This window comes from Copadichromis virginalis, linkage group LG13 (genome assembly GCF_057382275.1).
Source record: "Copadichromis virginalis isolate Kocher_CV1m ecotype Utaka linkage group LG13, C_Virginalis_male_GT1.1, whole genome shotgun sequence".
NCBI classification, from domain to species: Eukaryota; Metazoa; Chordata; class Actinopteri; order Cichliformes; family Cichlidae; genus Copadichromis; species Copadichromis virginalis.
In genome coordinates, this window is record NC_140630.1 from 8,313,347 (window position 1) to 8,333,459 (window position 20,113).

A 20,113-nucleotide genomic window follows, 5' to 3' on the forward strand; every position below is an offset into this window, starting at 1 on the left:
CTTCTTTTTCCTCCGCAGTGAGTTGGAGGTCTATCCCTATTAAACTTTACGTCAACCATCCTCAAATGTAATTCTAAATGGGGATTAAACCTCATTCATATTCATGAGACTGGTGTGGTGTGTGTGTGTGTGTGTGTGTGTGTGTGTGTGTGTGTGTGTGGGAGAAAAAATAAAAGATGGGAGGGGGCATCACAATAAAAATCAAAATGGATAATTTTAACTTCTATCCTCTGTTTTTTGTTTCGGTGTCCACTTGTTTGTGTTTTTAAAAAATGGCAAACGGTGACCGTAGATAGAAATGTGGCTGAAGCTTCGAGGCCTTTTCTCGTAAATGTGTGTATTGTTTTTTAGGAAATAACTGCCAAACTACAGCGGGGGTTTCCTCGGGTTTCTATTGCTACTAAATCTTGATTTGTAACCTTTGCCATTGAAGCGTTTGTTCGTCTGTTTTTTGTTTGGTGGGGGAGGGGGGGGGGTCTTTTCAAAAACCCAGAATATGTATTTTAGGTGGAGAAAAGTCAGCACTAAAGTTTGCTGACAATCCCAGCAAAGATGCTCTATACCCGGCATGCAAACAATAAAAAACTGGTTCCTGTGAGGTGCGAGTACCTTCTAAATTCTTCTTATACGCACAGCAGAGCGCAGGCCTGCAGCCTCTGAAGCACCTTCCCCTGCAGGCCTACGAAACATTTCCATCTTTTTAAAACCGCTCTGTGGTTCCTGTGGTCCGGGACTGAGAAGAGGAGGAGGAGGAAGGGTGGTGGGGGGAGATGAGTGGGAGTGGGCTCCCCCCGGCTGCCTCTGCTCGCCCATAGGTGGCCTGCGCCGTCCGTCAGCTCGCTAGCCCTCGCTGATTGGCTGCAGGAGGCGGATCCGCAGGTGATCCTCCGCTCATAGAGGCGCGGGGCGGAGAGAAGGTGATCAATCTCCATCCATCTCCATTAGAAATCACCTTAACACTCTGACAGACAACGACAAACCCCCTGAAAGCAAATGAGTTTGATTTATTTGGCTGTAAAAACGGCCGGAACCGCACCGAGGACGCGGCAATGCTGGTGATGCTGCTCGGTTTGCGCACTGATATTTGTTTCTGAGAAAGTCTGCTGCCGCTGCGCGAGTTTTGTGCCCCGCAGACTTCCTGCAGCTGGATAATTTTTACTCGCCTCTTGCGGTTCGAGCGTTCGGGACAAGGGAAGGAGAACAACAAGGTAAAGTTTCCTGTTTTCTTTCGCTGATTTTACGCAAAATCTTCTGGTTTGTGTGCATTTTCGCTCCGAGGAACTCTGAGCCGCGGTTCATTCACGAAATAACCCTATAGCTAAAGTACAAAAACATATTAAAATGTATATTTAAAAAAAAAAAAAAAACCTGAAACATTTTTCATGAATAACCCGTACCACGCACCTGATTTCAGTTTGTACCGCTGCACTTTTATATTGAATTTTTGCGCAGATATCAATTACTCAGCACTGTCAAGGACTTCATCTTGAAGCCGATAAATCGAGCCAACTTCCTCCTCCTTTATTTGTTGTTTTTTTTTTTTGTTTTTTTTTTAATATTCTCATTCCTGTAAGTTTTTATTTTTTTTTATTAAGAGCAATTGTCCATTAAAGACTCTGAAGCGCTCAGCAGATAATTGGAGAGGCGTGTTTTTTGGTTTTTGTTAATTTATTTTGCTGATAAGGACCCTTCTGAAACGCTCTCTCTCCCCGGAGGTCTAATCTAAATTCTAATTGAGTTCATTTGCACGGAGATCTCGCCTTTTCACTCCGGCCTGGCTGAGCTGGAAGCGCGTTTTTTTTTTAAAGAGCTGCTGGAATACGCGTTTGGCACGCAGAGGTTTGGTTTGGTCATTGTTAAAATAACCCCACTAATTTAATTCACACTCCCGGGTTGCGTGTTTTTAAGCTTCAGATCAGTCTGCACGCAAACTAGTTTCTCCACCCGGACTCTTTGTGTGTGTGTGTGTGTTTGTGTGTGTAAATGTTTTAGGAGCTGCTGAATATGTATATAATTTTGCTTATTTTCCTTCAGGTTTGCGTCTTTACTTAACCAGCAGTACTTTACTAGAAACAAAAATAAAACCATGCAGGGTTTTATTTATTAATTTTCTCTGTCTCTCTCTCTCTCTCTTTTGTTTTTCTTTGTTTAAGAGCCGAAAAGTAAAGAAGACCGAAGCGTTGCTTTACTAAAAATACAATGCTAAATCTATCTATTTAATCCAGTAAAAATCCAAAATTAAACAAATTTGAACTTTTTTCCAGCTGAATTTGGTCCTCACTTTGTGCACCTTTAAAACAAAGCACAAAAATCGACTCCTCACATCTTCAGCCTGGTTTAAATATAATAACAGAAGCTGGTTGTTGGAGAAAAATGCGTTTCACGTTGGTGGACTTTTAACTGAAATTCTCAGCCGAGGACTGAAGAGCCACAGGAGTCCTGCTGTGGTCAAAAACGCACACGAAGTCTGACGATCCGAAAGAAACAGAAAGAGCCAGAACAGAGATTTTTTGTTATATATGTATTTTTAAATTGATTGTCAAACTACACAGATAATCTAGCGTTTTGTAACTCTGCGTGTGTGTGTGAGAGAGAGAGGGAGAAAGTGCAGGCCTACACACACCTCACACACACATTTTATTCATAAGTTTTATTAAGTTTGCTTTTGTTGTGTGAAATAACCAGATTTGTATGAAAAATACACCGGTAATTAGGAAATTTTTTTAAAACTGCAGGTTTGAAAAAACAAATACAAATATGTGAGCGCAAAAAACAGAAGGCAGATGATTATTTTGATTTGAATTATTAATACTACGGAAATGTTTACCCGCGTGTTTTTGTAGTTTATGTCGCAGTAAGAGTGCGCGTGCGTGATTATTTTTTTTGGAGGGCTGGAATAATTTGCAGGTCTGCTGTAAATAAACGTTGTTATAGTTGGACACACACACGAGACAAAATGCAAATCTAGTTTCTTCTTTTATGACTTTCGTAAAGTCTGTGGGGAGCTTTCAGGTTTAAAGTGTGGATAAATTCTGCTTTGCAAAATAAAAGCTTTGCATTTGTCTCTCTGCGCTCGAGTCTCGGGCCGTTTGGCCCTCTTAATCCTAAAAAATAATCAAATAATCCTGAACACGTTTTTTTTTTTTTTTTTAAGTTCATAGTATTCTGCACCAATTAAAAGGTCTATGTCGAGCTTGAATTAAATTCCTACACTATGATTTCCTGGTTTCTTCATTTATTTGAAAATAAATGCGTTTTTCAGTTAACCGTGGTTTGGGAGGAGGGGGAGTGAGTGGAAGAGATTTGTGAAGAGCTAGAGGTGATAATGATCATGATAATAATAAAATATGACAGCAGTGGTCATCAGTGTGAAATGCATACATGTCGGGATTCATCTTGTTTTTTGGTGGCGCACAAACTTCTCACTTGTTTGCGGTGTCTCCTCTCCGTGCAGTAGCTGGAATCGGCCCCCTGACCCGCCAAGCTGCAGCATCGGGGGAAACTGAACCGCTGGCCTGAGCTGGGTGGAGCAGTGACCGCCTGTAGCATGATGTCCTACCTCAAACAGCCCCCCTATGGCGTCAACGGCCTGGGGCTCAGTGGCGCTGCCATGGACCTGCTGCACCCCTCAGTGGGTTACCCAGGTACCCAGCCCCCCCCCCCCCCAAACTCTCACTCTCTCTCTCTCAGCCACACACACACACACTGAGCACCTGGACAGAAGCATGCGCAGTAAACATGAGCTCCAAATCAAGGGGTTAGAGTTAAACAACAAGAAACGTTTATAATAATAATAATAACATTGCGTGTTTCACTGTTAAAATGGTAAAAACAAATTTTAAAATGTACACACAACAAAAATGTAAACGTAAAACAGTAAATAAAAAGACATAATTTCTTTTCTAACCCTCAGCCAACAGCAGAGCAGGACAGGCTTGCATGTCGCTACCACTCACCCGACATTATTTACAGGTTTCCTCCGTGTTTCTGACGCGGTTCTCCGGTCTTTCTCTCCCCTCTGTGTCGCCTTTCTTCCCCGCAGCTACTCCCAGGAAGCAGCGGCGGGAGCGAACCACCTTCACCCGCTCCCAGCTCGACGTCCTGGAAGCTCTGTTCGCCAAAACCCGGTACCCGGACATATTCATGCGGGAGGAGGTCGCACTGAAAATCAACCTGCCTGAATCAAGAGTCCAGGTACAAAAATAAATAAAAAGTAAAAAAAAAAAAAGACATTTTAATCTCTGCTTCCCCTGACATTAAGTTAATGTCTTTAGTGTGGTTGACCGTATTTTTAAAAAGTAGGACAATGAAGACCTGCAAGTTTAGTTAAAATAGTCAAACGAAGATGTCAACTTACTCTTATGAACTTCAAAGTAATTTATTTAAAGAGTTTATTTTCTTTATTTTCAAAAACCTCTAATTTAAATACATTTTCCCTTATCTCCTGAGGGACTGTTAATGACGTCATTTGTGTCTGAATTAAAGGTTAATTATCGGTTAACGCTCCAGCTAGCAAGCTACAAACTGTACAGGCAAATATCTTAGATTATGGTACATTTATGTCCCCGTTTTCATGCTACTAAATCATTAATCTTTTTTTTTTAAGAGTCACAAATATTTAAGTCAATTATGGGGAAATTAAGAATGATTCCTGGGTAACTTTAGGCCTTGTATGTACCCCAGTAATGCACTGATTTTTAAGAAGAAAAGGACAACAAAAATCATGCAGATGGCTAGATACTGGTTAGATAATGAGTGTAATTAAAATTACACACCTTGGTTTGTTTATTAGTTCCTCAGTAAAGTAAAATTTAGTAGCTGCCTTTCTATTTCTTTTTTTTTTGTGTTTGGCTCAATACACTGGTTTGTGTGGCATTTTGTTTTGTCACACAAACCTCATAGTACTTCATTTAATTTCAATAATAATAATAATGATGATATCATAGACCCGGGTAGGCTGATGTAAACAAACTGAATTTACTAAAGATTATTTTACAGCAGAATCACTCAATTATTTTTAAAAATTGTATTTATTTTTTTCATTTTTGATGCTCTTCAAGTACAGGTCGTGTAATTCGATCTGAAATATGAAGAAACCAAGACTCAAACCTGCATATACTCCAAACATCTCACTGGTGTACTCCAGTATTGAACAAACACTGCTCCTTGAAAGGCATTAGGGGAAATCCAAGGCACAATTCGAGTTATTTTCAGAATGTGTGTAAAGCAAAATGCTCTACACAATCATACCCTCTCTGTGCTCTAGAGTTACTCTACTGTGTGGTGAAACTCAATAGCCTGTTATCTTAGACCCGTCTACCAGGTATGAAATTAGACCCCTGGCTGGTCCAAGCCAAGGGGCCGGGGTGGAAATGAACCTTGATGGCTAATAACCCCCAATTTTCCTCCATAATGTACTCCCACCATGGCCCAGGAGGTTCTTTTTTTCCTGAAATGCTGAGGCCGGTGTCGTGTAGGGTTGCTAACTCCTGGCTGGTGTTTGTGGTTGTAGGTGTGGTTCAAGAACCGGAGGGCCAAGTGTCGCCAGCAGCAGCAAAGCGGCAGCAGTGCCAAAGCCCGGCCGCCCAAGAAGAAGTCCTCTCCGGCCCGGGAGAGTACCGGATCTGAGAGCAGCGGCCAGTTTACACCTCCTGCTGTCTCCAGCACGGGCTCTTCCTCCTCTTCGTCCTCGTCCACCAATCACACGGGCCCAGCGGCACTCAGCAGCACCTCTACCTCCATCAGCACCGTCTCCTCTATATGGAGCCCTGCTATCTCCCCTGGAAACGCTCCGGCTCCTGCCGTGGCCCCGCTCCCTGAGCCCGGGCCCCCATCTAATGCCTCCTGTATGCAGCGTTCCATGTCAGGCTCTGCTGCAGCCGCCACCTCCTACCCCATGTCCTACAACCAGACGCCGGGCTATGGCCAGGGCTACCCCACCCCTTCCAGCTCCTATTTTAGCGGCGTGGACTGCGGCTCCTACCTAGCCCCCATGCACTCCCATCACCACCCGCACCAGCTCAGCCCCATGACGGCCTCATCTATGTCGGGCCACCCGCACCACCACATCTCCCAGTCGTCAGGCCACCACCACCATCACCACCACCACCAGGCGTACGGCAGCTCCGGCCTGGCCTTCAACTCCTCCGACTGCCTGGATTACAAAGAGCAGACTGCCGCCTCTTCATGGAAGCTCAACTTTAACACCACAGACTGCTTGGACTACAAAGACCAGGCGTCCTGGAGGTTCCAAGTCTTGTGATCAGGCTTTCTTCCCCACCCACCCGCCACTGCCCGCCCTGCTTGTCTGCTCTCTTTTATTTTCCAGATTAGCTTACTGCTTGTTTTTTAAAAAGACAAAAGAGTTTATGAACCATAAGACAACAAGATAGCAGCAGGAATGCTCAAGAATCGGACTTCCTTCTCCCGCTCGTCCTGTTTCAAAGTTTAAAAGAAGAAAGAAAGAAAGAAAAAGACAGACCTGTAAAGAGAAAGCATCAGGAGCAGATTTCCTGAAGACGAAGAAAAAGGGTTGGTTTTTTTTTTGTTTTTTTTAAAAGACACCCCTCCTTGGGATAAGCTTAACAAAACTGTTTTTCCAAGAGTCATTTCAACCAAACTCCTTTGACCACCAGCTCTCTGGATGGGAGGAATATTTTCCCCTCTGGTGCACCGACGGGAACTGCCTGCCGTGCCCTCTTTACCTCCATCGAGTCCTGTATAGTTTTTATTATTTTCTGGAATTTGTTATTTTAGGATGACAGAGATTTTTAGTCAGCTGCACACAGGAGCTGAAATATGTAAATATGTATTTGGGTCAGTTACAGTGACCATGTTTAGTTGTTGTTTTTTTCTTTTCTGAATTTAAAATTGTTTATTACCACTTTGAAAGAAAGAAAGAAGAAAAAAGAAACTGTATGTAAATCTTCCCAAATATTCCAAAGAGAACAAATTGGCCATAAAGTTCAGCTTTTATATCCACCTTGTTTTACTCAGCAAAATTTGAAATGTCTTGGGGAAAACTCTAAATCTAAACTATAGATGCAGAAACTATTCTGGGACATTTTCTTTTTTCCAGATATTATTATTATTATAATTATAATTATTATTCTAGCTTCCACGTTTTCAAAGCAGACCACCTCTCTGGGACATGTTTGAACCGCAGCACTTGGCTTGTTATTGGAGTCAAAGCTTTTTATTATTATTATTATTTTAACTCTTCTGGGGGAGGAGAGGAAAATGTGGATTTATAGCTCCAAAAATGACAGTGAGATGTTGAATGTATCTTTAAAGGCGACCACCCTTACATACATGTTCATCCAATAAAGATCCGTTAAGTCATATTTTATTTTTCCTTGTCTCACTTTGATTCCCAACAGGGAGTCGAGTTTCTTTTTGTACACCATCAAATTACAAACTCGACACTGCTGTTTTCTCTTATTTGAACTAGTCACACTTTTATTTAAAAGCTTGTTGATTTTTGTCCCCCCCACCCCCATCCCCTAATTATAACGGGGGTAAATGCAAATTAGGCCATAATTAAAACAAGCCGTGAACGCCGTGTAGGCTTGCATTTCCATTTTAGAGAGCAGCCGTTTAATCCTCTCAGTGTCTGCCTTTAAATTGAAATGCTGACATCTCTCCTTGCTTTAGGGAAGCAAAGTGTCTTTTAAAATAAAATAATAATCTTTTTTTTTTTTTTAAAGTTAACCTCCTTCACCAAACAGTCCAAACAGTAAGCCGGGAGACAGCTGATCGAGGCGTAATTGAACGCAGCGCTGTAATGGCGTGATAATTACTCCTGCGCCCCGAGTTGGTTTCTCCAAAATATCCTGCAGGAATTTCACCGCCTCTGATGCGGTAATTACGTAGGTGGGGCCAGGTTAGGGGGTCACATGTAAGTGTGTGTGTGTTTAATGCGTTTCTGCTCCGGGGCAATATCAAAAGGAAGGAGGGGGGTAGTTTTAAAAAATCGCGTCAGTGCACTGGCAAGGTTGTTTTGGACGCGTTTAGAGCAATGAAGGCCGCACAGAGAGCGGGAGGTTCAGGCTAATTATTTGCCCCAATTAAACCCTCATCCTTGCGCAAAGAAAATGAGCAGGTTGTGCGCACTTTCTTTTCTGCCCGCTAATGAAGACAAATTGAATTCTGTTTATTATTACAGGGCTCTCTCTCTCTGTGTCTCTCTCGCTGATTATTTCTATACTTCTGTCTGTGAAAAATCAACAAAACGTCTGAAACACAAAGTTATATATTTTAAAAAGGAGGATAACTTATAAAAGGTGAGAACAGTAACGCTGGAATTTATTTTCCTTTTTTTTGCATTTATTGGTTCAAATATTTTTAAAATGAAAGCCACAGTTTTGCCAACTGAGTTCTGCTTTTTAAATACGTCTCAGTGAGAAGTTAAATCCTACAAATGTATGCACTTTTACGCAGAAGTCTCTGGTTTTGTTTGATTTAAAAGATCCAAACCAGAAATGGAAATTATAGCAACAAATAATGTAAAAAAAAAAAAAAAAAAAAAACAACAACAAGAAACTGCTTTGACTTTGAATTTTCCCCCCGGTAAAATCTGGGTCGTTCTGGCGCTTTAAGGCCTCTGAAAGCGACGCAAACAAACAGAAGCAGTTTTATTCCGCCTGTGAGGAAAGGTCACGACGTAAAATTGAGTCTATTTGAAGCATAAAAAGGTAAAATTCAGGAGATTTTTTTTCTTTTTCCTGTTGCCCTGATCAGATTATCAGTCTGATCGATACATATTTCAGGTTCCTGCTCGTGTGGAGTCCGTTTCAGCTGCAGCCGGCCCTCTCCCACTCTGTCCCTCTCCCTCCATTTCTCTATCTCTCCCTTTATGCAAATGAGTCTCGCAGCAGCTGAATAAATATCTGCAGACCAGGACATTAAACGTGTTTGCGCCAAGACGCGCAAACAGCGCAGCGAGCGGCGGATTTGTTCGGATTTGCATCAAACAAATATTTGCTGCCGCTCTTGCGCGATGGTTTAAGGAGTTTGAGGGAGCCACAGGTCTCTCGTGAGGCAGCTGCTCACCTTCAAACACGAGCTGGAGTGAAAAGACGCGCTTTTCATCTAGTTTCCTCTGAGCGAGCGAAGCCGCGGTTCCAATTAAACAGTCGAGCAGGAAATCAGAGTGTAAAACAGACTGTAATCAGACTCAGTGCGAACAATGCAGGGATTAAAATCTGGGATTTAAGGCTAAACTACTCCCGCAAATGCAATCTGATTCTGCGCAGCGTTAGAGAGCAATAAAGCGCACGAAGCAGCACTTTGGTACACCTGCGAAAATGCAGCAATGGCCCACCTAAAATGAGAAAGGAGCCAAAAAGAAGGAAGTTTCAGTTTTTACAAAAATCCTGGAAAATAATCCGATCGTTTTAATTAATAATTAATATATTAGTGTTGCTGTTTCAGTTGTTGACTTATTAATTTTGGTGTCAAACGAAGGAATTCAAACCTTTGAAAGTCAAGAAATTATTTGGCTTAAATTCATCAGGAGTGAATTCAAGTGCAGTTCTGTTCAAGCTTAAAGGAGGTGATGGTGAATTAAATGTTTAGCAAAAGGTCGAAAAAACAAAACCACATTGTTTAGTTTGCATTGTTTCTACTGTTTCACACACTAAGATTTAAAAATTTTCAAGTAATGTATACTACAGGGGAAGCTATCAGATTGACTTAACAACGCAGACATGTAGTTCGTTTTCCCTAAGACAACATTAAACGCACCACACTTCTTTTTACACCTGATGTAGTTCTAAAACGACGTAAATGTGTTGGAACCTTGTCTTCTAATCCTAAAATGTTCTGACTGATCTGAAAACTGGACTGAAATATTTATCGACCTGAAAATAAGACAGAAATTATTATAAATTAAAACAAGAAATTTGCTGAAAAATGCACAAATTCAAATGATATTTTCCCCACGTTTCACAACAATAACGTGCAGAAAAGCTAAACACACAAAACATGGCCTCACCTGAGCTCCACCGAGCTCCACCAATGAGAAACCTTTATATTTATATGATATCATCCAGCCAAACAGTCTCTGTCTTTGTTCATCTCACATGTTTTGCAATCAGTTTTTGAATTCTTGGAGGACTTCAGTTGATCGGAATCATGGGGGTGTTTTGAGGACACCGTTTAATCAACATAACGGATAAACAGAACTACAAATAATCAGTTCTTTCACCTGAATGTTGGCAATGCGATGCTCTAAAATGCTGACAGGGAGAATTAAAGCCTTAAAACAATAATCCACAGATACAAAAACAGAGTGCTGCAGCAGTTTTCCTGCAGGAGTATATTAGATATGTGATATTTTAATAATTAAAAAGGGTGTTATTGAACTATTAGTGTGACCAGTGTTTGTATAAGCCTGATTTTGAGGGTCTGACACCTTCATATTCTGCTCAACGGGACGATCGATCGCAGCACAACGTCCCCCTGTTGTCAGCTGATTTGACCTTTTGGCCTCTCATCTTTTGCGGTTAAGGTGTGTGAATGTGGGTGGACTGGAAACTGTTGACACTTTGTCCACACTTTGTCCAGGAAATGAACTGGAACCATGCCGGACGGTCCTCGCATGAGTGGTTTGAGATTTGTATCTAGGAAAGTAAAAAAGAGACAGACAGAAAAGATAAAGACAGAAACCGGACTGATCCTCCAGTATTTGGTTTGCGAGCACTCCTGGGCTTCGATAAGTCAGTGTGTATGTGTGTGCAAGACAAAGATCCGAAAGGCCCGGCAGATGCACCGATAGCAGCCTGCATGCTGGGACTGTTTTCTTGTCTTCCATTTCCATGCAGGACAGGAAAAAAACAGCACTCACGCTTGTCTTTCATTGGCTGCCGACTGTCGCCAGACCTTGGCATCCTGTTGTGTTCATAGGCCGGTATGAAGAGTGAAGGGTGATACAGAGGAGGATTAAATTTACCTGAGAGGTTGATCTGGGGTCAACTGTACACCAACATGGGAGTAGTCCGGGCCACCGTCTCAGGTTTCTGTGCTTTGTCAGGCAAGGCCTCAGTTTCCTGCTTATAAATTCTTTAGTTGAACATCAGGTGTGGGAATTTTAAAAAAGGGTAGCTTGGTTGATTTGTTTTGGTTTATTTAGTAATTTTGAAATGTTTTCTGGCCTAAAAACCCTTCAACCCCTTGAGTTCGTCATTGAGACTCAAAGAAGCCGAGAGTACCACCGAGGATTTCACAGCTGAGTCCAGGCGGCCGGCGCAGCCGAGCTGGTGGAGTGAAAGCAGCTTAGTCACCCCTGTGGCACTAGGCACTGAGAGCATTCATGAAATTCCTCTTGGGTTTGGGAGCTGTAGGTTTAGTTCAGCAGAGGACAGACTAGGGACAATTTGTACATAGAGTCTTAGCCGTCCCATTTCTGTGGAATTAAAGGAGTACACGGGTTACCTGATCCTGAAGCGTGCTGAGAGATTTGGTCACCTCTCTTTACGTCAGGTAGACAGCTCTGGTCACTTTGTTGGTGATTCTCAGTTTCCAGCTAGTGAGACATCCAACACTTGTGAGAGCTTTTCTTAAAACAAGCATGAAAAGGCATAATTTAAAAACAAAATGCTTTTTGTGGCAGAAAATTGTGCATTTACACAGAAACACTGTAGGCCCAGGTGGCTTATTGTACTAATTTGCAAAGAATCCTGATTATAATGAAGGATGAAGGCCGGTAAACAAATTTACAACCACAATAGGAGCCACGTGAAGCTGCACTTATGCACGTGATGATTTGGTAAATTTAGTAGCTAGCATGCTTTTGATCTCTTTCTATATAAAAGTTTGATATTAATGACTTAATTTCAAATTTACACCCATAAATAATAACTAAAAAGACCCACTTTCATTCACTCGCATGGCATCTAACAATCCTCCCTTTTTTATGTTAGCGATGGAAATCCACAAAGTTTAAATAAAGATGTGGAAATATTTCAACTTTGGGAGAAAATAAGTCAGTGGATCCTCCTGACACCATCACATCAGGAATGGAGGACAAGCTTCTAGTCGGTATTTGAGGGCAGCTGGAGCTCTGTGGTTCAACACTACTTGTATATGGAGACAGAACGGTGGGTGAAACCACAGAACTTATCGGCAAGTTACAGGAAATTGCTTTACCAGCAAAAGTGGGAACCATGTCCCATTTAAATGCGCTGAGTACTCTTAAGCATCACTATGAGCCTGCGGGTTTATAATGTAATGGAGCATATTTAAACACAATATTTTCTTAAACCTATCCAGCGAGTGAAAATTAAACAAACGAGTGAGTGAAAACAAAGAAGTGCAAAACACAAAAAGCTCACAAAGGAGACAAGAACTGTGGCCTCCTGACCTCCTGGGACCTTGCGTGCACTTCGTTTGCTGTGAAGTCTAATTCTGCTCTTTAAAATACTGCTGTTAACTCATGCACAGGGACAAGAACCAGCAGCCACACATCAGTTTAGTTTCACAAAACACCAAATGAACTTGCACCGTCTGAACCATGGGCATGTGGTGCTGAATTAGCCAAAGGTAAAGAGGTCTGATGGGGGCAACAAGGCTGAAAAGTTGGCATTTTTATTGACATGGGTAGAATAAAATGGTGACATTGAGATTTAACATTTTTTTTGTTAACATGCAAAGGAAGTCCAAACTGCAGGGCAGAATCAGATGTATTTGACTAGATGTTTGCTTACACTGATACTGCCCTCCTACACCACTGCTGCCATTATCTTACTTGGGTTTTGCTAATCACCAACACCGTCTCCACTGAAGTCCTGTTACTGTAGACCATTAAATTAAATGATTGGAGGCTTTTGTGCTGCTCTGAGATCAGCTGAGCAGTCACGCACTTCCTTCCTCCTCCTTTTCCTCCCTTGAAGTGGCTGATGGAGGGAAATCAGACAAGATTGGACCGGCGAAAGCAGCTCTCGCTGATTTCTGCAAAGGACGACACCCCTCATATCTGACTTTTGTTTTTCTGATGACAGCCCCACTTCCTGTCCTCTTTCCTCATGCATCAGTTGCGTCACAGCGAGGAGGGGATAGATTAGAGAGGTATCTGAAGAGTGCTTACATTATCTCATCTGCAAAGGATGCAGCACACTCATCATCCCAAGTTACAACTTGTCTTCTCCTTGCAGCCCACCAGACTTGGGAGGGCTTAATGGAGGGCTGGTTGGCCTGCAGGCTTTAGCGCTTCCCCGCAGCGGACGTCGTCTCTGTGTGTCAACGCATCGCTGTCTGACGTGTTGGCCACATTTTCTTTTTCATTCAGAGACAAGATTCTCTTCACAAACAGATGCCAGGGGCAGAAATGCATAAAAATGATGCAGTACTATGACCGTAAACCTTCAAAATTAAAATCTCACAGCAAAGAAATAAAGTTACTTGGACCACGCATGAGGAAATATAGATTTCTATACGTGTTTACATTATTTGCATGCACATTTATTTCAGTCTGAGAGTTAGTTCAGCTCATAAAATCAAAAGAAGACAAATCCTAATGCATCTTTTGGGGATTTCAGAATTCAATTTTCTTTAAAGAAAATAACTAACAGTGTTTTGCAGCTCATGTGTACATCAAAAGAAAACTTTGTAAGAAAATCTGACAAAATCAGCCACATTCATGAAGTATCAGCCTGATAAAACTATAACGTGTGTATAATTTGCTGTCATAAGAAGTCTCCAGAATCTATAACAGGACCCATCAGATCATATTTATTTTATTTACCCGTGCTTTATTTTTTTGTTTAGTCTAACAAAAAAGAAAAGAAAGGAAAAACAAACTGTTCAAATCAGAGAATCAAGATATAACGCTTTTGTCTGTGAGGCTTTTTCAGGAACCGATATTAAAACTAGATATGCTAAACTATAACCGAACACTTTTCTCGATGAAGCGATCGCAGTGTGATCCTTAAGCAAAGTGCATCTCAATCACCTGAGAACCAACAACAAAGAGAAACCGTAACACTAGTCAGTATATTTCTTTGTTTTTCAGGGAATCTCTTCCTTCTAAAAACTCTCCGTTGTAAGTAAACTTGTCTCTTTGATGTCTTTAATGGTCTTGACATATTTGTCTATAATATTTTAGGGATTTCTCTCGCAGAGATCAGAAACAAACCTATAAATCATACAAACGTCCCCCTGAGGGGGGAACCGTATCAGTCCAATCAGGGCCATCATTAGACGCAGTGCAGAGAAACAGCACAGCTGTTGCACAGAGAGGGGGGGGGAATAGGCAGATAACCTGGATAATAGCAAATGCTGGAGGCTTGATTCATTTCCAAATGTTAACAAGGCCGTTTCACAGCTCCAGCATGCCGCGCAGTATGTTAATACCACTAATAAGCCTATCTCTGCAAGTCATCTCGGATGGCAAAGATTGGAGCGTGAGGCGGTGTTTCATAAATAAAAGCTGCTGGCCACATTTTAAATGAAGCATAACTATTTAGGATTTCACAAAGCTGACATAATTGCTTAAAGGGTAACCGAGGAGAGCATTTGGTCTCCCACTTTGTTTTCTGTATTATGAAATTTCATTTGTATTATGAGCTTTCACTGTTTGCATGTCAAAAAGGTGACTGTGTAGGCCATTGGAGGGATGGGAGGGACCCGTGTTTGCCTGTTAAGCAATTTTGCAGTTTTTATTCAAGCTGTCAAGTCAAACAATCAGGAGATAATGCAGCCTTGGTTTGTAAATTATAAACGTGTCAAGAGATGCACTAAAGGCAGCGACAGATGCCACTTATCTCCAGCTGCCTCTGCAGTGTGACTTTATCATCAGAAGGGAAATATAACATTTTGATGTTTACATAAGAGAAGTATTAGTATCAGTCAGAAATGTAATTCCTTTCACCCATCCCTTTCGTAGAGGATTGACTCCCCGAAAAACATACAATGATTTTTTTTAAAGCTAACAAAACAAACAAACAAACAAAAAAAAAACAGCAGAAAAGCATCCTCGCTGATCTTCTGTCCATTTCCAACATCGCTTCTTGTATATTTTTTGGTGGAAATCCTCTTAGAATGCAAAGTAAATAGATTACGATACAGTGAGGGATTAGGGCTCGCGCGGCGCTGTCAGATTAGTCGGTGAGCGCAGCGCGTCGACAGCTCTGACACGGCTATGGCTGCTGTTCAGGAAAGGGGCTCCGCGCGATGCTTTAAAGTCGCTGGTTGGCTCCCGTTCATGAATAAAACTGCGGCCTGTAATCTCGTCCAACACGCAAACACACACATTTACTCGGCGCACACGCACACATGCGCGTGCAGAGGAAGCCTGGAACATCCAATATCAGTGAGATGAGTGTAAAATGGGAGTCTTTATTTTTTCAGGCTGATTAATGTAAAGGTTTTAAACATTTTCTGCCGTGTTTTTAAAAGAAGAAGCAGGTAAGTGTTTCCTTCAAGGGTTCATTTGGTTTAGACTTCACAAAGACACGAAATAAGCTGAATTCAGTGAATTTCATGTTTATGATTTGGCTGAAATGTTCTATGACAGGTATAAAAAAAGAAACAGTTTTCCATGTGTGGCTGTGAATGAGGGGACTTTTAAACCCTTTATAGATTAAGTTTCAAGCAAAGTAACTACTGTGCTTGTTATTGGTGAGATGTTGTGTCCCTCTGGGATTAATAAAGTCTTATCTGTTGTTCGTTAGTCTTTTCAAACCATCCCTAAATGAACCACATGAAGCATCCCGGGGTCGTCGTCATCATCCTGAGGAAGAAACAGAAACATCCCCCTTAATAAACATGAATAATGACTATTATATAAATATAAACATATGGCGCTGCAGTCATTTCTGCATTTATTATATTCATCATCCAACAGTCTGTTGAACAATTAATCCTGTAAAAACAATAAAAAGAACTAAGTGACCAATGTAATATAAATGTTATCAAATGTAATAAAAATAACAGCATATATTAATTTTTAATTTTTTAATATCTAATTGGCTAATCACTGTAAACAGCAGTCCAATAAGACATCCTCCAGGTATTGTTCAACTCTAATGCAATAACTTCTCTTTGTTTACTTTTATACATATAAATAAATACACACATTGTTTATTTAGTTCTCGTTTCAGTTTACGAGTCTATAAGTTGAATTCATGCAGTTTGATCTATTATCAGCAACTATAAATTTAACCCTCATTTCAGTAATTAAGATAATTCAGGTAATAAAAGATTGACACTCACTGGCCACTTAATTACGTCCACCTGTATAAATTACTCCAATGCAAGCAGTCACATTTATGACGCTGTTGCAAAGGTGTCCTTTCACCGCACTGTTAGATAATGATTGCATTTACGGTTAGCAGCTTCCAACCAACCAAATGTGGGGCAAAGTTTATGAGTTTATCTAGGACAATGTGGGAAATGTCACTGATGCTAAACAGCGACTGCTCTGGTTTGCATCGCTCACGTGAAGCATGGATTTACTGATGCCCCAATTTTTTCGAACCATGAACGGAAGCTAAGGATTGTTTTTGCGATCTTATGCGACAGTCTTTCAGCCGCTGGTCTCCCTGCTTGTGATCTTGGGGTTTCACAGAGGATAAATCCACACAGCCACACTTTTCTAGTTGTTCACCTTCATGAATTACAGTCAGCTGAACTGTTGGTGTGGGACTCCATATAACTATCACGGCGTGCCAAACAGAGCGAGACCAGTAGTGCACATTTAAGAACATCAGAAATGAGCGATTACACTGTTATGGTTATAGACTGTCCATGGATTTTTATATAAAGTTTATATAAATGACAATAAATAAAGTTATGTGTAACTCACTGACAGGATGGTTGTATTAGTTATTTTTCTACAGGTGTCACAATAACTCCCGTAGTGAGACTTTTTTAGCGCAGTAATCATGAAACTCTGCCATCACGACAGCACTAAATCACAGCGAGCTCTGAGTTAATGTGTCTTAATATGAGAAGCTGTGATTGCTTATAAAAACTGTACATTAACAAACTCCTAAATGTCCTCATAACTGCTTGTAAATGCAGAGCATTATTAGCATTAATACGTGTTTATACACTGATCATAAATGCAAAACTTTACATGTTTTTCTGCACTAAACTGCAGCTTCTGCAACCGCGTTACTTAACTATCAGTCAACTTACATTCACTCCGTCTCCGTCAGCTCTGCTGCTTCCTGCAGAACAAAACGACAGAAGGCATCTGAGAATGATGTTCGATGCTGCCGTAAACCAGCCATGACACTTGAAACAAGTACAACAACCAAACATTAGACATGCATAATCACACACGACAGCCCCACGGCGCGTAAACACACGCAGCTGAACGCCTGAACAGGTTACATGCTCGCTCAGCAGGTCGGACACGTCGCCTTTTCTGGGTTTTAACGAACGTAAACCGTTGTCACTCATGGCGATCTCTCTCGCTCTGAGCGCTGCGTTAATAAGGTTATGATTGACATTAAAACCCTGACGTGCATATACAGATATTTAAAACGGTGATGCAAATTCCCCTCAATAGCCTACAGTCCGGATTATGGAATGACAGAGCGATTTGATGCAGAGACAATTGCTAATCACCTAAAAAAAAAAGAAGGAAAAAATGGAATTATTAAAATGGAGAGAGCAGGATGGAGGGAGGAGGCAGCGCAGCTACAAGAAGAAGAAGAAGAAGAAGAAGTGATGTTTTCTTAATGGGTATTTTTCCTAAATGACCAGTTAGTCATCTCAGACATCTGAGACGGGGAGAGCAGAGCACTCAGGCGACGTTTAGAGAATAAAAAGCAGGCTGAATGTCGCCGGAGAATTGCTGCGGGGCTTAAAACGTGGCCCTGACACTGAAATGCTGAACATTATTAGCTGCTCTTTAAAATAATGGGCACGCTCTCTCCATCAGCTGTTACTGGTGAAAGCACTTGTTGTCTTGTAGGCAGTTTGGGATGATTAACAGCAAAATGGAGGGTGGATTAATCTAAAGTCAAAGGAACGTAAACATAGTGGATTCAATTATTAGATCTGCTGTTTTGGCTTAAATTCTAGATTTGGGAAGGGAAGGTAACTCGAGCCAGAAAGAAATCAGATGCTTTGTACAGGTATAAGTACCTGTACAAATGAGAAAAATTATGTTGGCGTGACTTCTTTAAATAAGAAAGAGCCACAATAACTTGACACGGATGAGATCTAACATGCATGAATGGTCTTCAATCATACACAAAATCATACACAAAACTCTGTATTTCTCTGGTCATCATCTTCAGGTTAATCATTTTCTTGTTTTCATTTTTTAAGCATTTAATAAAGTCTGCTAGGTTTGCATCTAAACTCAGTCTAGATGTAAACCAGGTGAAAAATGATCCATCAGTCTATCCATCTATCAATTTTCTGCCTCTTCTGCAATCAGGTCAAAGGATGCTGCAGTCTAAGTAGAGATGCCCTGACTTCTCCTCTCCTTGGCCACACTAACCAAGATGTTGGAAAGACATCTAAAAAAAGCTAAACTGATTCAAAAGTAAAAAGTTTAGTAGACATTGATATCAAACCTAGCTATGGTTTCTTTACAATAAGACAGGTTTCACTTTTTTACCAAAGCTGACTAGCAATGTCATCCTCCGAGAGAGTTTTGCACTGTTCATTTATACCTGCAGACTTACCTGTTTGTTTCAGCATCCTGAGCACGTCTGGGTTGACGGTCAAATGTAAGGTCTCTGGTTGTTGTCTCCTCCGACTGGCTGCTCCATCAGCACTGACGAAAGAAAATAGAGCTGGTGACACATGTTTCATGTTGTTTAAAACTGAACGAATGAGTACGTTCGTAAAACAAAGCACAGAATAGATAAGACCAGAAACATTATGATAAAGTAAATATGCTGTTAGCCTCTAAGGTTCTATATCTGGCACAAAACCATTAGCGGCAAATCCTGAAAGGCAGAGATCTTTAGACAAGCAGAAATCATCCATGAACCCTCTTATAAACCCAGCACTGATTTAGCAGGTCTGGACTCACTCACGAGCTTCTCCAGCTGGCTAACAGGCTAAGCTATGCAGTTTCAGGAAAAGCTCACTGCAACTGATAAAAGAGAAATTTAACGACAGATTGACATGAAGTGTGAAATCATGAGATTTTCTACTGGCCCAAAAGAGGAAGGAAGCAATGCAGACATTAAGCCTGTATTACTCCATGCTTTTAAGCAATACATTGATTTATAGAAAATAATTTTATTGACCATTTGGCTGTGGTTTGGAATTTTTTGGGCGTCCCCAAACCACTACTTTTTCCAGGATCCCGTCGCTGGTTCATGTTTCATTCCCCCCTTTGAACCTCTCTGGTCACCACTGGTTACTCAAAGCACCTTATGAGCTTTGCCACCTCAGAGAGCTCCCATCCAATTATCTGGCTATGATGATTCGGCCTTGTGAAAGCAGCGCAGGTTTTTACACCTGACTATTTCCCCTTGTCCAATTTTTCAACTACTAAAGCTGTCTTATTTCAAAAAAAGTTTTTGTATTTATTCATCTTGGGTTTGCTTTGTCCACTAAGGTTTTAAGTCTGCTTCTAGTTTATATTTCAGATAGAGATTTAATGAATTCAATGAATCTGAAACTTTAGTTTTACAGTGTTTGGTTTGTCCGTTTCCATCACAGATTTAGATACACACCACTGTTACTGCTGAAACTGCTAAAACTAAGGTGTTTTTTCTCTATAGCATTACCAGAAATATAAATATAAATGGTCGGTAAGACAGAATTGAACTGTAAGCAGATACTTCTCTCAACCTTTCAAATGTTCAAACATGAACATTTTTAGTTTTTCCTTTACAACTTTAGATTAAGTCACACCAAGAAGTCACAGTCAGCGCATTTATCGTTATCATTTATCATCATAAATTAAACTGTTAACGGAAATTCTCAGCTCTCTGTCGCTCTGAATGCTCACAGTAACTTTGGCCTCCAGTAAGCAAAAATAAAAAAATGAAATCTTGCATTCTCCTTCCTCCACTGACAGAAGACTGTGTGATGAGCGAGAGAGGCCAGCAGCCATCAAAGGAACGTTGGGACGCTTCCCAGATTTCCGTCTTGTTCTCTCTCACTTCGAGTCGGATTTGGGGAATGCGGCGGGAATCGG

The 20,113-nt window shown here is 41.1% G+C and overlaps 2 protein-coding genes across 5 annotated transcripts in view; one reads left to right on the forward strand and one right to left on the reverse strand.

Annotated features, from left to right (window-relative positions):
- Positions 1 to 937: 937 nt before the first annotated feature.
- On the forward strand, positions 938 to 7,343 carry otx1 (orthodenticle homeobox 1). Its single transcript, XM_085477112.1, has 4 exons — positions 938 to 1,208; positions 3,455 to 3,644; positions 4,043 to 4,194; positions 5,513 to 7,343. Exons 2-4 carry the CDS (start codon positions 3,548 to 3,550, stop codon positions 6,260 to 6,262), a joined length of 999 nt encoding a protein of 332 aa, XP_085333238.1. The 5' UTR covers positions 938 to 1,208; positions 3,455 to 3,547; the 3' UTR covers positions 6,263 to 7,343.
- Positions 7,344 to 13,436: 6,093 nt separating this feature from the next.
- The window catches only part of wdpcp (WD repeat containing planar cell polarity effector), a 92,931-nt gene continuing 86,254 nt past the window's right edge, over positions 13,437 to 20,113 (reverse strand). For all 4 annotated transcript variants that reach the window (XM_085477115.1, XM_085477116.1, XM_085477113.1 and 1 more), the window contains exons 16-18: positions 18,642 to 18,733; positions 17,137 to 17,168; positions 13,437 to 15,727 (exon numbers count right to left, since the gene is read on the reverse strand). In XM_085477115.1, coding sequence (XP_085333241.1) covers positions 15,674 to 15,727; positions 17,137 to 17,168; positions 18,642 to 18,733 — 178 coding nt within the window. In that variant the 3' untranslated portion in view covers positions 13,437 to 15,673. The remainder of the gene's footprint in view (positions 15,728 to 17,136; positions 17,169 to 18,641; positions 18,734 to 20,113) is intronic.

Excerpts from the sequence above, each read along its gene's own strand:
- otx1 (XM_085477112.1), top strand. The coding sequence starts at position 3,548 with ATGATGTCCTACCTCAAACAGCCCCCCTATGGCGTCAACGGCCTGGGG. Across the intron at positions 3,645-4,042 it reads CCCCTCAGTGGGTTACCCAG|CTACTCCCAGGAAGCAGCGG; the intron begins GTACCCAGCCCC and ends TCTTCCCCGCAG. Across the intron at positions 4,195-5,512 it reads TGCCTGAATCAAGAGTCCAG|GTGTGGTTCAAGAACCGGAG; the intron begins GTACAAAAATAA and ends TTGTGGTTGTAG.